The 16,370-nt window shown below is 52.2% G+C and overlaps 3 protein-coding genes across 4 annotated transcripts; all 3 read right to left on the bottom strand.

Annotated features, from left to right (window-relative positions):
* Positions 1 to 3,050: 3,050 nt before the first annotated feature.
* On the bottom strand, positions 3,051 to 3,579 carry LOC149918782 (feather keratin 1-like). Its single transcript, XM_090138150.1, has one exon. It carries the CDS (start codon positions 3,345 to 3,347, stop codon positions 3,051 to 3,053), a length of 297 nt encoding a protein of 98 aa, XP_089994276.1. The 5' UTR covers positions 3,348 to 3,579.
* Positions 3,580 to 7,213: 3,634 nt separating this feature from the next.
* LOC149918781 (feather keratin 1-like) lies at positions 7,214 to 7,520 on the bottom strand. The gene has a single exon (XM_090138151.1). It carries the CDS (start codon positions 7,508 to 7,510, stop codon positions 7,214 to 7,216), a length of 297 nt encoding a protein of 98 aa, XP_089994277.1. The 5' UTR covers positions 7,511 to 7,520.
* Positions 7,521 to 10,881: 3,361 nt separating this feature from the next.
* Positions 10,882 to 15,347, bottom strand: LOC149918780 (feather keratin 1-like). 2 transcript variants are annotated; one of them, XM_090138144.1, is made up of 2 exons: positions 15,080 to 15,347; positions 10,882 to 10,958 (listed from the first exon to the last, which is right to left on the bottom strand). In XM_090138144.1, the coding sequence occupies exons 1-2, from the start codon at positions 15,345 to 15,347 to the stop codon at positions 10,882 to 10,884; spliced, it is 345 nt and encodes a 114-aa protein (XP_089994270.1). The 2 variants fall into 2 exon arrangements, with proteins under 2 accessions (XP_089994270.1, XP_089994271.1); XM_090138145.1 differs by having other exon boundaries at positions 10,882 to 10,945; positions 15,091 to 15,347.
* Positions 15,348 to 16,370: the final 1,023 nt, after the last annotated feature.

Below are 16,370 nucleotides of genomic sequence, written 5' to 3'. Positions count from 1 at the left end.
ATGCCCAGCACATATCTAGACAAAGACATAGTGTGTTGAGTGAGTTATTGGCCCCAAAGTCCAATTCCAAGGCTTTTTACAAATGTGGTTACATCAGGCGGGTGGCCAGTTGGCTGTGGGATTCCCCAGAACTCCATTTTTGAGTTTGTTCTGTTCCATGTTGTACTAAATGGTCTGGACGCTGGCTCAGCTGCGCACAAAGTGAGAAGTTTGTGCACTGCAATAACTAGGGAGGAGCAGTTGACTCTTTCAGGAATAGGGAGGCCTTGGAGAGAGCTCCTTGGAGACCAGCAGTCTGGGCCATCACCAATGGCCTGAAGTTGAAGAAGAGGATGTGCTGGATTCTGCATCTGATTCCAGAATGCCCTGGACATTTGAGGATTTGGGTAGGAGAGAGTTAAAACCAGCTTCACAGAAAGAGGTCTTGAGGTTCTGTTTGATGGCAAGATGAATCTGAGTCAGCAGTGTGCCCTGGCAGCCAGCAGGGCTGACTGTAGCCTGGGGTGCATCGAGCCCTGCACTGTAATTGAAACAGGGAAGGGATTGTCCCACTCCGCTTTGTGCTGCTCAGTCCTCACCTCAAACCTTGTGTTTAATTTTGACTTCCACAACACAAAAAGGATGTGAAACTATGGAGTAGTTTCCGCAGGAGGGCTACAAAGATGGTGTAAGGTCTGGAGGAACTCAGGTTCCCTGGCTTGTTCTGTAAAGTGGAGACTGAGGCTCACAGTGTCCTATAGCACGTCAAATGTAAGAGGAAGGTCAGCTCTGATGTCTGGTGACAGGAATATGATCAGTGGGAACAGCATGTGGGAAGCTGTGTCAGGGGAGGGTCAAGTAGGGGGTTACGGAAAGGTTCTGCACCAGAGAACAGTGGGCATGGAACAGGCTTCCTAAGGCAGTGCAGGAACACTATGTCTGCCGGATTTCAAGAAACACTGGAGAATGCCTTCAGATCTACCATTCAAGTTTTAAGGAGCGCGGTGTGGAGGCATGAGTTGGAGTCAGTGATCCTTGTGGGTCCCTTCCAACATCCTAGGGTATTCTCGGATTGCACTGCATTTGTTCCCTCCCTGAGCTCGTTGCAGCTGGTTAGCCAGCCTTTAGCTCTTGTCTTCCCCACTGGGTGTGCTGCATGGCTGGCTGGATGCCCCTTGATGTTGGAAGGCTTTTGCTGGGAGAAAGGAGGCGGCCTGTTTTGTGCCATACCTACTTGGGGCCCTCCTTGGAGCTGTCCCAATAGGCTGGGGAGGGCTGTTTGTGAGGGCAGGACTCTGTCCTCTCACGCCTGGTGCTGGGCTAGCAAGCTCTGTGAGGTCAAGACTCCTGCCATGCTCCCCAAATGGTGGCCCTGGCCACTGCACTGAAATGCCATCTTCTGGGGCTCACACATTCCCGTAATGGATTTTGGTACGTACGCTCTGCTAGATGGTTGTCTGCTGGGCTGGTTGGTGAGATCTGGGATGAGCTGTGAGGGTGAGGAGAGGCAGAGGGTGAGTGGGTCTATCAGAAAGGGCAGACTGGTGAAACAGGGTGCTTGGGTTGAGCGTCAAGGAGCGAGGCTGTTTTCCTGCCCTGGGTTTGTTGTTCAGAAAGAGGATTTGGCTGTTTTCTCGGGGAGCTCAATGTGCGCAGTCTGTCCTGGGCTGCAGACCTCAGGAGGTTGTGATGACATTTGCATCCGAAGGCTAAATTAATTGGTTGTCCTGCCCCTGGTCAAGAGATTGTTTTCTAGATTATCATAGAGAGAAAGAGTGCTTTGGTTTGAGGCAAACAGGAAGGCTTTGCATACGTCCAAGGACCAAAGTTTGGTTGTACTCGTGAATGGGTAGGGTCTGATGTGTTGGCCATACTGATATCAACTGTCTAAGAAAGATGACGGTAATGAGGAGAGAAGGTGTGAGGATGCGCAGGCTGGTTGGCTTGACATTAGTCAGTGGGAAGGAGGTGAAGGAAATCCTCCCAGGAAGTGCTGCCAAACACAGACTGACAAAGAAATGGTGGGAGTGGAGAGCCCGGATATACAACCCCTGCTGAGTTTCTTCAACACGGAAGTGACCGGCTTCAATCGTGAGGCGGTGCAGTGACATTTGGTGAGTTTGCCTTTAGGGAAGGCTTTGAGGCTTCCTCCCATGACATGCTCGTAAGCAAACTGCCAACAATCAGCTCAGGTGAGTTTGCACTGTGCTGTCCTTAAAAGTGGATGACTGCAGGGTCTGGTGGTCTGAGGTGAGGGACACAGAGTCCTGATGTGGTGAGTTCATAGCTGTATAGGCCAAAGCTAGGAAGTGAACAGATTGAAGTGCAGAGTCTTCATTAAGAGCCTGAGTGTGGGGACTGGAAGTGATTATGGACAGCCTGCTATTCCTGACTGGGCTTGACTAGGACTGCTGTACTATAAGAGGTAAAGAAAACACCGATAAGAGAAATGATTCTGTGACAGTGTTTGTTGTAAACATGAGAGAATCTTGCCAGGGAAAAAAAAGGAGTCAAGTGTGTGCTAGCCCAGAGATGTTGTATGAGAGAGCATGGCAGAAGAGCCTCAGTGTACCCAAGAGTTTATTTGTGTAGGTGTTGATAAGTTTTTATGTGATGAAGGCCACCTGCTGGCTATCAAAGCTCTTTGTTGGCGACACGGTTGCAAGAGGAGGTTTTGGGGCCCTTTTGTAGCAGACATGATGGTTTCTAGAGCCACGTCTTTGTAGCGGAGGAAGTGGAAATGGCATCATGCAAAGGAATGAAGAGGAGGAATCTGAGGCTGTCACGTATGAGTAATTTACTGTGGAAAACACGCTGAAAGGAAGGATCGACTTGGTGATCGCCAAGTGGAAAGAGCAGAAATTCAAGTGCAAGGAAAGAAGAAAGTTTAAGCAGTCATGTTTCCAGGCAGCCTGGTCTGAAGTTATTCCATGCTTCTTTTTATTGTGCCATGAAAAGAGGAGTCATGGCAGGTGAGCCCATGTGCCATCAGTGACACAGAGATGTGAGCTCAGTGCGTGAGGCGCATTGCAGGGTGCAGGTGGTTGGTGTCGGGTTTTGGGCGCAGGCCCTTAGCAGGGGTAGCGGGCTCTCCAGCCATTGTAGCAGCCCAGGCCTCCGAAGCCGAAGCCGCCGGAGGAGATGGCCACTCCCTGGGCGCTGAGGGCGCTGCCCACGGCAGCTGATGAGGAGGATCCGACGGCGGTGTTCTGGGGGAAGGAGCTGAGGATGGGTCCCGGCAGGGTGACCACGACGGTGGAGGGCTGGATGACGACTTGGGAGTCCTGGCACTGCCTGACACAGGGCTCGTTGCAGCTGTTAGCCAGCGGGGTGGGTCCACAGGGGCGGCAGAGGTCGTAGCAGGACATGGTTGTGGGGTGGATGGTCCCTGGAAGAGAGGGTGTTGGGCAAATGGAGGTTGTTGAGGACACAAGAAGCTGTGCTGGGTGTGGCCCAGGGAGCAAGTTGGTTGGGGTTGGGGCTTGGGGTTGTGGGGAGCATGGTTCCTGGGGAGGCAGAAGGGCTGCAGAGTCTTGGGTCCAGGGGGTTGTGGATAGCCAAGCCAGGTGGGGTGGGCAAAGGAGGGCAGCAGCTCACATGCTTACCTAGAGGAGTGCAGAGGAGAAGGTGTCAGGAGAAGTGTGTGAAGGAGCGAGGCTCAGGGCCGGCTTTTATGCTGCTGTGTGAGTGCCTGAGGGCTTGGAGAGAGCCTCTGCGCATGCTAGTATTATGCAGAACGCATGCCAAACCCTGTGAAGTCATGAGGTGGTGTGCTCTTGTCTCCCCACAACACTTGCACTCCATTTCCTGGTGTTGTGGATTTGATCCTTTGACCCTGTCAGCACTTCTGAGTGTGACTGGAGTGATGAGGAAGGCGCATCTCATGGAAGATGTGGGAAGGCTTGTGCTCAGCTTTGGAGGAGTGATGTGGTGTCCTTAGTGATGCCATCCTGTGCTACTCATGCAGTCGTGTTTGTGGCCACTTGGTGAGGTGCAGGCCCCATTCTTGGCATCCTTCGAGGGCTGTTCTGTGATTCCCAGGTGCGTTTGGCTTGAGACGCTGCTAGTTGCACTGCACTGCACTCCCTGCGTGCCCTAGAATTAATCTGCTTTCCTTGAGCTTAGTCGTTGTCTTCTGCATTGGGTGTGTTGTGTCAAGATGTTGGTTCCCCTTTTGCTTTGAAAACTGTTTTGGAGAAAGGAGACAGGCTGTTTTTTGCCGTTTCAGCATTGGGCCGTCCGTAGTGGTTTTAGTATATTTAGACAGAGGAGGTCAACTTGTGGAGTTAAGATTTTGGGGTCCTTTATTGGTGTTTGTGTTAATGGATGATGCAGCCACGAGCCACTTCATGACATTTCTGGAGAAGATGGGGCAAAGTAGGAAGTGGGTCTGTTCAATTGGATGTGCCAAGGTGTGTGAGGCCTGCTGAGTTTCACCCAGGAATGCTGAGGGAGCTGTGCTGAGTGGGTCCAGTGGAGGTCCACCAAGAAGATCAAAGGCGTGGAGTGCATCTGCTGTGCAGAAAGGCTACGAGAGTTGGGCTCGTTCAGCCTAGAATAGAGTTGGCCTTCCAGTACTTGAAGGGAGCTTACAGGCAGGGGGAGAACCAACTTTTTACACGGTTTGATACTGTTAGAACATTTTAACGCAAAGAGGAGAAATTTGGTTAAGATGTAAGGAAGAAAAATTCTTGACTCGGGTGCTGGTGAGACCCTGGCACAGGCTGCCCAGTCAACTTGTGCATTCTTCGTCCCTGGGGCATTCAAGGCCAGGTTGGATGGGGCCCTGATGGGAGGCAGTCGGCCCACAGAAGGGATAATGGTTACGATCTCTTCCAATATTCCCCGTTCCACATTTGTATGCTTGTATAATTTGAGACAGTTTCCCATGCCACGCTCATCCAGAAGTTGAGCCAACGTGGGTTAGACAAGTGCAGAGTGATGTGGACTGAAAGCAGCTAATGGAAGGCCTGTGCCCAGAGCCTTATGTTGGAGGGCTCCCTGTGTAGCTGGAGGTAAGTTCCTCATGCTTAGTTGTGGAGTGTTAGGGATCTCCTCTCTGTGCTGCATGCTACTCTTGCATCACGTAGTGTTGCGCATCATGTGTTACGTGTTGTTCTTCCAGCAACTCTGCCTTTTTACATCCTTGAGGACGCGTCCATTTGGCACTGGTGGCACGTTCCAAGTGAGAGTCCTGGAGGGCACAGGAGGGATTTGGCACGTTTGGGTCAGAGTATGCGGAAGATTCTGTGTGCAAAGCACAGAAGAGGAGTCAGTGAGATCATGGCTTGGCACTTGTGCAATATGGTTTGTGTCTTTGTTGTTAGAGGAGTTGCCAATTCCAAGCAGCCGTGGAAGCCTGGCCTGGGCATTCTGGGTATCCCAGATGGGAGAAGATAGCACTTCTTTCATGAGATGATTACCCATCTTGTTCAGCAATGGATCCTAGTAGGCCAAATTTCTAAGGACTTCTGCAAAGATTTTCAGAGTTTTCCTCCATATGGCTTTTGGGGAAAACGCCTAGCACATTTATGGGCAAAGACAGAAAGCGTTGAGTGAACTGTTGCCTCACAAGTCCAACTGAAAGTCTTTTTTCAAATGTGGTTCTGCACCTGAGGGCAGAGGGCATGGAACAGGCTTCCTAAGGCAGTGCAGAAGCACTATGGATGTTGGATTTCGTAAAAGTTTGTTCAATGCCTTCAGATTCATCACTTAAATTTTAAAGGGTGCATTGTGGAGGCATGAGTGGGACTCAGTGATCCTTGTGGGTCCCTTCCAACATCCTAGGGTATTCTCGGATTGCACTGCATTTGTTCCCTCCCTGAGCTCGTTGCAGCTGGTTAGCCAGCCTTTAGCTCTTGTCTTCCCCACTGGGTGTGCTGCATGGCTGGCTGGATGCCCCTTGATGTTGGAAGGCGGTAGCTGGGAGAAAGGAGGCTGCCTGTTTTGTGTCATTCCTGCTTGGGTCGCACCCTGGAGATTTCCAAGTAGGCAGGGGAGGGCTGTCTGTGGGGGCAGGATTCTGTCCTCTCACGCCTGGTTCATTGCTAGCAAGCTGTGTGATGTCAGGACTCCTGCCATGCTCCCCAAACGTTGGCAATGGCCACTGCATTGGAATGCCCTTTTCTAGGGGGAACTCATGCACATTCACAGCATGGAGGTGGGGCTGGCACTAGATGGTTGTCTGCTGGGCTGGTTGGTGAGATGTGGGATGAGCTGTGAGGGTGACAAGAGGCAGAGGGTGAGTGGGTCTGTCAGAAAGGGCAGGCTGGTGAAACACGGTGTTTGAGTGGTGTGTCGAGGGGCAAGGCTATTTCTCCTGCACGGCGTTTTTTGTTCCCAAAGAGCGTTTGCGTATTTTTGGGGAGATCTCAATGGCAATGAGTGTCACGTGCTGCAGACCTGAGGTGATTGTGGCGGCATTTGCATCCTGAAGGGCAAATTAATTAGTTGCACTGTCCCTGGTCAAGAGATGGAGTGTTTTCCAGGTTGTCACAGAGGAGAAGAGTGCTTGGTTTTGAGGATAACAGGACGGCTGAGCATAAGTCCAATCCAGCTGTTGGGTTGCACCCATGAATGGGGAGGGTCTGATGAGTTGGTTTTGCTGATTTTACTTTTCTTTAAAGGTAATGGTAATGAGGAGAGGTTTCTGAAAACTGGAGGAGAATAACCCAAGGTGTGTGTTTTGCAAGTTGTTCCAAAAAAGCCTGGTGCTTGCTGGTGAGGAAGAGTACTTTATGTCTTCCTTTGGGCTAGTGTTGATGCCACGTGATGTGCTGAAGGCCTTCTGCTAGCCACCAGTGCTCTTGATGGTGATATGTTTGAAAGAGGATGTCTTGGGGCCGTTTTTGACCTGGCATGATGGTTTCCAGAGCCATGCCTTTGTAGTGGGTGAAGTGGGAAGAGTATTGGGCCAAGAAAGTAGTAGGAGGAATCGGAGGCTGGCATGCATGAGATCTTTATTGAGGAAAACCCAGTAAAAGGAAGGATCCACTTGGTGATCACCAGGTGGAAAGAGGACAATTTAAGATGCCAAGACAGAAGGAAGTTTCTGCACTCATGTTCTCAGATAGCATGATGTCTGACGCTGTTCCCTGCTTGCTTGTTTTGTGCCATGAAAAGAGGAGTCATGGCAATTAGATGTTGTACCATCAGTGATCCAGTGGTGGCTCCTGAGTGCGTGAGGCGCATTGCAGGGTGCAGGTGGTTGGTGTCGGGGTGTGGGCGCAGGCCCTTAGCAGGGGTAGCGGGCTCTCCCGCCATTGTAGCAGCCCAGGCCTCCGTAGCCGAAGCCGCCGGAGGAGATGGCCACTCCCTGGGCATTGAGGGCGCTGCCCACGGCAGCTGATGAGGAGGATCCGACGGCGGTGTTCTGGGGGAAGGAGCTGAGGATGGGTCCCGGCAGGGTGACCACGACGGTGGAGGGCTGGATGACGACTTGGGAGTCCTGGCACTGCCTGACACAGGGCTCGTTGCAGCTGTTAGCCAGCGGGGTGGGTCCGCAGGGGCGGCAGAGGTCGTAGCAGGACATGGCTGTGGGGTGGAGGGTCTCTGGAAGAGATGGTGCTGGGTAAGCAGAGGGTGTTGAGGGGGTGGGAATCAGTGCCATTGGCTTCCCGCATAGTGGGAAGGAATGGTTTGGGGTTGTGGGGAGCGTGGCAGAGAGGAGGTGGAAGGGCTGCTGAGTTTAGGGGTAGACGTGGTATGAAGAGTTTGTCCAGGTGGGGTGGGCAAAGGAGGGCAGCGGGGTTGTAGGCTCACCTGGAAGAGCACAGAAGAGAACACGTCAGGAGAAGTGTGTGAGGGAACGAGGCTCAGGGCCGGCTTTTATGCTGCTGTGTGAGTGCCCGAGGGCTTGGAGAGAGCCTCTGCGCATGGTAGTATTGTGTGCAGTGAGCAGCTCTTGCATGCCAATGCCTGACCAGTGATGACATGATGTGTTTTTGTCTTCCCAAAATGCTGCCTTCTCATTTCCTTCTCTTGTGGTTGTTTTCCTTTGACCCTGGCGGCAGTGTTCAAGTGGGACTGGTATTCAAGTCTATGCATGCTGCAAGTGTGAGTGGTGGGTATCAGGAGTGAGGTCACCGTGTGGTGCTTGTGCCTGGTGGATTGTGGCTCTGTTGTGAGGTGGGTACCGCACCTCCTGGCATCCTTGTTAGGCTGCTCTATCTTCTGTGCCTCTTGGGCTTGATGCCACTGGAATTGCTTTCTCTTCGTCCTTGCCTTTGTTCCACCTGGCAAAGCAGTCTGCAGCCTGTCTCTCTCTCCCCCTAGCAGCGCTGCACGGGTGGCTGCTGCCCCTGGTGCCTGCAGAGGTGCACCCGGAGAAAGGAGGCCGCCTGCTGTGTGCCTGGGGTGGGCAGCCAGAGCAGGATGCTGTCCCTGCTGGGCTGTGTCAGTGCTGACACGACTGTTGTTGTTGGGAGTACTGCCAGAAAGGTCCTTATCCTTATCCACCCTTATCACGGGTCATCCAGACAAAAGCCTGGACTTTGGTGTGACACAGTGCCATCTGGAGTTCCCTTTGTGCTGCCCAGTGGGATGTGGAAAAGGTCCTGAGACCGAAGAGAGGCAGAGGGTGAGTGGTACTTGAAGAAATGGGAAGTGTGTTGAGCCATGGTGTTCGGGTTGATAACTGTGTTGAGTGTCAAGGAGCAGTGCTATTTTTGTGCTCAGTGTAAGGTGCTCAGAAAAGGATGTGGACATTTTGGAAGGGTGCTGGAGGCAAAGATGCTTCCTGGGGCTTCAACTTGTAAGTCCTTGCGGTGACATCTGAATAGCATAGGATGGATCGATGGCGAGGCATGCCTCTGCTCAGCCACATTTACTTGATGCAGGCTGTCCCGCAGATGCCTGCTGCTTGTTGCTGGGGATGATGAGGAAGTTGTGTGCCTGGGTGTGCATAAGTGTACAGGACCTGACAACTTTCTCCCACAGATGCTGAGGGACGTGTCTGATGTCTTTGTAAGGCCCTTTTCAGTTGACCCTGTAAGGTCCTGGTGAGTAGGAGTGACTCCTGAAGAATGGAAGAGACTCATCCCACTCCTGCATTCAAGAAATGAAGAAGGAAGCCGTGAGAAACTTCAGGCTGGTTGACCTGATGTTAGTCTCTGGGGAGGAGGTGAAGGAAATCCTCGCAGGAAGCAGTGGATTTCCAAAGCCACCTCAGTTTCTCCTGTACTGAAGTGATCTGCCCGGTGGATGATGGGGGGCTGTGGCAGTTGATTGCCTTGCCTTTAGTCAAGGCCTGGCGGTTTCCTCCCACAACACAATCCCAGAGAAACTGTCAAAGTGGATGTTGGGGTGGGGTAGAAAGTGGCTGAATGCAGCAGTGCGGTGAAGTGTTGTGATTGTGTCCAGACTACTACAGTGCTGGTAGTAAGGACAGCACTGTTCGGCACCTGCATTAAAAAGCTGGGTGATGGTAGTGATCCCAGTGAGTTTGCAAATGCTAGAAGATGGGAAGGAGCAGCTGATGCCCCCGGTGTATAGTCCACCTATATAAAGGATGTGGAGGGACGTCCTGAAGTAGCGGAAGGGGCAAAGTGAACTGCCGCAGATGGGAAGCAGTAACATGGAGCAAGAAAAATGAGAGGGTGGCAGCCAGCTTTGCTGAGAAGGACCAGGTTTTACTGCTGGCGAGCAAGAGGAAGGTGAGGCAGCACTGCAGCCGTGTGACAAAAGAGTTCCCCATTCTCCAGAAGGCCTTTGGGAAGAGCATCACTAGCACACTGGAGGATGTACTTTCATTTCTGTCCAGTGCTGGTGGTTCATGCTTAAGTTTCCCAGGAGGAAGACAGACATGGATATGGTGGAGCAGTTCCAGTGCAGGGCTTCCTCAGTGCTGATGGGCCTGGAGCCTCCTTACGACGTGGAGAAGCTGAGAGAACAGGCAGTTTTGAGCTGGGACACAGGGATGTTCTCAGTAGATCTTCTCCTTGCGTATAAATCGCAGATGTTAGGGAAGGATGTAAAGAGAGCCAGCCCTTTTGCATTACTGTCTGCTGCCAGAAGAAAGGAAGGTGGACAGCACTGAATTGGAACCTTCCTTGGAAGAGAAAGGGAGCTTTTTCCAGGGTGAGGGGGGCAAGCGGTGGAACAGGTTACCCCGCAGAGTAATTTGTGTAGTCCCTGTCCTTTGAGGTGCTGAAAGTCTGGCTGTGTTCCCTGTCTGACCGCTGGAGCTGAGTGTACTTGAGCAGGGCAGTAGTAGTGTGTTGTCACTAACAATTCTCTAACGTGTAAAGGATTCTGTGACTGCTTTTTTTTTTTGTCAGCGTGGGAGTATCCTGCTGGGGTGTGCTGCCATGGAAAGGTAGTTTCAGAGGGCATGGGCAGAAGGGCCTTGGTGTGCCCAAGACTTTGTGTGGTCAAGCATAGATGTTGTTTGATGTGCTGGAAGCCCAGTTGATGCCCCAACAGTTCTTGTTGGTACCACTGTTGGCAGGGGAGGTGATGGGACCCCTTTGGTGCCATCCTAATGGACCCTTGAGCCGTGTCTTTGGAGTGGGAGAAGTGTGAAGTGCTGAAGAAAGGATGAAGCGAATTCAGAGGCTGGCATGCAAGAGAACTTTATTGAGGAAAATACATGAAAGGAAAGGAGCAGCAAGAGAAGAAGCCGTGGCCGTAAGTGCATGTAGCATGACCATCAGCATTCTTGCAGAGAAAGAAAAGGACCTAGAGAAGAACGTTCAAGATATAGAATTTGTCAGAGGCGCAGTTTGCAAGCAGTGTGGTCTGGTCCCCTTCCCTGCTTGCCTCTTTGTTGTAATGACTGCAGAGCCATGGTTGAAGAGCTGCTGATCTATCCCACGTGCAGTCAGTGACCCAGTGGTGCCTCCTGAGTGCGTGAGGCGCATTGCAGGGTGCAGGTGGTTGGTGTCGGGGTGTGGGCGCAGGCCCTTAGCAGGGGTAGCGGGCTCTCCCGCCATTGTAGCAGCCCAGGCCTCCGAAGCCGAAGCCGCCGGAGGAGATGGCCACTCCCTGGGCGCTGAGGGCGCTGCCCACGGCAGCTGATGAGGAGGATCCGACGGCGGTGTTCTGGGGGAAGGAGCTGAGGATGGGTCCCGGCAGGGTGACCAGCACGGCAGGAGGCTGGATGACGACTTGGGAGTCCTGGCACTGCCTGACACAGGGCTCGTTGCAGCTGTTAGCCAGCGGGGTGGGTCCCCCGCTGCAGGGGTGGCAGAGGTCGTAGCAGGACATGGCTGTGGGGTGGAGGGTCCCTGGAAGAGAGGGTGTTGTGCAAATGGAGGTTGTTGAGGACACAAGAAGCTGTGCTGGGTGTGGCCCAGGGAGCAAGTTGGTTGGGGTTGGGGCTTGGGGTGGTGGGGAGCATGGCTTTTGGGGAGGCAGAAGAGCTGCAGAGTCTTGGGGCCAAGAGGTTTGGATAGCCAAGCCAATTGGGGTGGGCAAAGGAGGGCAGCAGCTCACATGCTTACCTAGAGGAGTGCAGAGGAGAAGGTGTCAGGAGAAGTGTGTGAGGGAGCGAGGCTCAGGGCCGGCTTTTATGCTGCTGTGTGAGTGCCCGAGGGCTTGGAGAGAGCCTCTGCGCATGCTAGTATTATGCAGAACGCATGCCAAACCCTGTGAAGTCATGAGGTGGTGTGCTCTTGTCTCCCCACAACACTTCCACTCCATTTCCTGGTGTTGTGGATTTGATCCTTTGACCCTGTCAGCACTTCTGAGTGTGACTGGAGTGATGAGGAAGGCGCATGTCACGGAAGATGTTGGAAGGCTTGTCCTCAGCTTTGGAGGAGTGATGTGGTGTCCTTAGTGATGCCATCCTGTGCTACTCATGCAGTCGTGTTTGTGACCACTTGGTGAGGTGCAGGCCCCATTCTTGGCATCCTTCGAGGGCTGTTCTGTGATTCCCAGGTGCGTTTGGCTTGAGACGCTGCTAGTTGCACTGCACTGCACTCCCTGCGTGCCCTAGAATTAATCTGCTTTCCTTGAGCTTAGTCGTTGTCTTCTGCATTGGGTGTGTTGTGTCAAGATGTTGGTTCCCCTTTTGCTTTGAAAACTGTTTTGGAGAAAGGAGACAGGCTGTTTTTTGCCGTTTCAGCATTGGGCCGTCCGTAGTGGTTTTAGTATATTTAGACAGAGGAGGTCAACTTGTGGAGTTAAGATTTTGGGGTCCTTTATTGGTGTTTGTGTTAATGGATGATGCAGCCACGAGCCACTTCATGACATTTCTGGAGAAGATGGGGCAAAGTAGGAAGTGGGTCTGTTCAATTGGATGTGCCAAGGTGTGTGAGGCCTGCTGAGTTTCACCCAGGAATGCTGAGGGAGCTGTGCTGAGTGGGTCCAGTGGAGGTCCACCAAGAAGATCAAAGGCGTGGAGTGCATCTGCTGTGCAGAAAGGCTACGAGAGTTGGGCTCGTTCAGCCTAGAATAGAGTTGGCCTTCCAGTACTTGAAGGGAGCTTACAGGCAGGGGGAGAACCAACTTTTTACACGGTTTGATACTGTTAGAACATTTTAACGCAAAGAGGAGAAATTTGGTTAAGATGTAAGGAAGAAAAATTCTTGACTCGGGTGCTGGTGAGACCCTGGCACAGGCTGCCCAGTCAACTTGTGCATTCTTCGTCCCTGGGGCATTCAAGGCCGGGTTGGATGGGGCCCTGATGGGAGGCAGTCGGCCCACAGAAGGGATAATGGTTACGATCTCTTCCAATATTCCCCGTTCCACATTTGTATGCTTGTATAATTTGAGACAGTTTCCCATGCCACGCTCATCCAGAAGTTGAGCCAACGTGGGTTAGACAAGTGCAGAGTGATGTGGACTGAAAGCAGCTAATGGAAGGCCTGTGCCCAGAGCCTTATGTTGGAGGGCTCCCTGTGTAGCTGGAGGTAAGTTCCTCATGCTTAGTTGTGGAGTGTTAGGGATCTCCTCTCAGTGCTGCATGCTACTCTTGCATCACGTAGTGTTGCGCGTCATGTGTTACGTGTTGTTCTTCCAGCAACTCTGCCTTTTTGCATCCTTGAGGACGCGTCCATTTGGCACTGGTGGCACGTTCCAAGTGAGAGTCCTGGAGGGCACAGGAGGGATTTGGCACGTTTGGGTCAGAGTATGCGGAAGATTCTGTGTGCAAAGCACAGAAGAGGAGTCAGTGAGATCGTGGCTTGGCACTTGTGCAATATGGTTTGTGTCTTTGTTGTTAGAGGAGTTGCCAATTCCAAGCAGCCGTGGAAGCCTGGCCTGGGCATTCTGGGTATCCCAGATGGGAGAAGATGGCACTTCTTTCATGAGATGATTACCCATCTTGTTCAGCAATGGATCCTAGTAGGCCAAATTTCTAAGGACTTCTGCAAAGATTTTCAGAGTTTTCCTCCATATGGCTTTTGGGGAAAACGCCTAGCACATTTATGGGCAAAGACAGAAAGCGTTGAGTGAACTGTTGCCTCACAAGTCCAACTGAAAGTCTTTTCTCAAATGTGGTTCTGCACCTGAGGGCAGTGAGCATTGAACAGGCTTCCTAAGGCAGTGCAGAAGCAGTATGGCTGCTGGATTTCGTAAAAGTTTGGTCAATGCCTTCAGGTTCATCACTTAAATTTTAAAGGGTGCCTTGTGGAGGCATGAGTGGGACTCAGTGATCCTTATGGGTCCCTTCCAACATCCTAGGGTATTCTCGGATTGCACTGCATTTGTTCCCTCCCTGAGCTCGTTGCAGCTGGTTAGCCAGCCTTTAGCTCTTGTCTTCCCCACTGGGTGTGCTGCATGGCTGGCTGGATGCCCCTTGATGTTGGTAGACCATAGCTGGTAGAAAGGAGGCTGCCTGTTTTGTGTCATTCCTGCTTGGGTCCCCCCCTGGAGATTTCCAAGTAGGCTGGGGAGGGCTGTTTGTGAGGGCAGGACTCTGTCCTCTCCCGCCTGTGCATGGCTAGCAAGCTCTGTAATGTCAGGACTCCTGCCATGCTCCCCAGATGGTGGCACTGCGCAGTGCATTGGAATGCCCTTTTCTAGGGGGAACTCATGCACATTCACAGCATGGAGGTGGGGCTGGCACTAGATGGTTGTCTGCTGGCTTGGTTGGTGAGATCTGGGATGAGCTGTGAGGGTGACAAGAGGCCGAGGGTGAGTGGGTCTGTCAGAAAGGGCAGGCTGGTGAAACACGGTGTTTGAGTGGTATGTCAAGGGGCAAGGCTATTTTTCCTGCATGGCGTTTTTTGTTCCCAAAGAGCGTTTGCCTATGTTTGGGGAGATCTCAATGGCAATGAGTGTTACGGGCTGCAGACCTGAGGTGATTGTGGCGGCATTTGCATCCTGAAGGGCAAATTAATTAGTTGCACTGTCCCTGGTCAAGAGATGGAGTGTTTTCCAGGTTGTCTCAGAGGTGAAGAGTGCTTGTTTTTGAGGATAACAGGACGGCTGAGCATAAGTCCAATCCAGCTGTTGGGTTGCACCCATGAATGGGGAGGGTCTGATGAGTTGGTTTTGCTGATTTTACTTTTCTTTAAAGGTAATGGTAATGAGGAGAGGTTTCTGAAAACTGGAGGAGAATAACCCAAGGTGCGTGTTTTGCAAGTTGTTCCAAAAAAGCCTGGTGCTTGCTGGTGAGGAAGAGTACTTTATGTGTTCCTTTGGGCTAGTGTAGATGCCACGTGATGTGCTGAAGGCCTTCTGCTAGCCACCAGTGCTCTTGATGGTGACATGGTTGAAAGAGGATGTCTTGGGGCCATTTTCCACCTGGCATGATGGTTTCCAAAGCCATGCCTTTGTAGTGGGTGAAGTGGGAAGAGTATTGAGCCAAGAAAGTAGGAGGAGGAATTGGAGGCTGGCATGCATGAGATCTTTATTGAGGAAAACCCAGTAAAAGGAAGGATCCACTTGGTGATCACCAGGTGGAAAGAGCACAATATCAAGTGCAAAGAAAGAAGAAAGTTACCGCACTGGTTCCCAGGCAGCCTAGTCTGAGGTTGTTCCATGCTTCTCTGTTTTGCACCATGAAAGAGGAGTCATAGCAGGTGAGCTGTTGTACCATCAGTGACACAGTAGTTCATCCTCCGTGCGAGAGGTGCCTTGCAGGGTGCAGGTGATTGGTGTCGGGGTGTGGGCGCAGGCCCTTAGCAGGGGTAGCGGGCTCTCCAGCCATTGTAGCAGCCCAGGCCTCCGAAGCCGAAGCCGCCGGAGGAGATGGCCACTCCCTGGGCGTTGAGGGCGCTGCCCACAGCAGCTGATGAGGAGGATCCGACGGCGGTGTTCTGGGGGAAGGAGCTGAGGATGGGTCCCGGCAGGGTGACCAGCACGGCAGGAGGCTGGATGACGACTTGGGAGTCCTGGCACTGCCTGACACAGGGCTCGTTGCAGCTGTTAGCCAGCGGGGTGGGTCCCCCGCTGCAGGGGCGGCAGAGGTCGTAGCAGGACATGGCTGTGGGGTGGAGGGTCTGTGGAAGAGGAGGTATTGGGTGAGCCAAGGGTGCTGTGGGGGTAGAAGAGCAGTAATGTGGGCTTCCCAGGGAGTGGGGTGACGCGATGTGGAGCTGTGGGCAGTGTGGCCGTGGGGAAGCAGAAAGGCTCCTCAGGCTGTCGGCAGAGGGGGTGCTGGGAGCTGGGCCAGGTCGGGCGGGTTTAAGGTCAGCAGTGGGGCACAGGCTCACCTGGAGGTTTGCAGAGGAGAAGGTGTCAGGAGAGTGGTGTGAAGGAGTGAGGCACAGGGCCGGCTTTTATGCAGCTGTGTGAGTGCCTGAGGGCTTGGAGAGAGCCTCTGCGCATGGCAGCATTGTGCAGCGTGCTGCTCTTGCATGACATAGTTTTGGCAGTCCTGGGATGTGTGTTCTTCCAGCAATTCTGCCTTTTCGCGTCCTTCTCTTGAGGACATGTGCTTTTGCCAGCAGCGGCACCTTTCAAGTGAGAATATTGTAGGCCAAAGGAGTGTTCTTGCATATTTGAGTCAGGGCACGTGAAAGTAGTGGCCAAAGCACAGAATGGGAGCAGTGTTGACAGTGAGGTCATTGCTTGGCATCTGTGCACTATGCTTTGTGTCTTTGTTGCCAGTGGAGTTGCCAAATCTCCATGCCTGGGCATTCTTGGTATACTGGTTTTGAAATTATGACACTTCCTTTTCTGAAATGAAAACCCATGTCGTTCACTAAGGGAACCGTACAGGCATAATTTCTGTGACCTTCATCAAAGTTATTCTTAGTGTTTTCCACCAACTTCTTCTGGAGAAAATCTCCAGCATATATCTAGAAAAATACTTAATACATTGAGTGAACTGGTGGCTCCCAAGTCCAACTCAAAGGCTTTTATTAGATTTGGTTACATCGGGCAGGTGACCAGTCTGCTGTCAGATTACCCAGAGCTCCATTTTTGGATCTGTTCTCTTCCATGTTTTACTAAATGATCTGGATGCAGGACTCAGATGCATACAAATTAAGAAGTTTTTGGAT

This window comes from Phasianus colchicus, chromosome 3, assembly GCF_987193195.1.
Source record: "Phasianus colchicus chromosome 3, bPhaCol1.hap1.1, whole genome shotgun sequence".
NCBI lineage: Eukaryota > Metazoa > Chordata > Aves > Galliformes > Phasianidae > Phasianus > Phasianus colchicus.
Note: the sequence above shows the minus strand (reverse complement) of the source record. Positions and strands in the feature narration are given on the sequence as shown.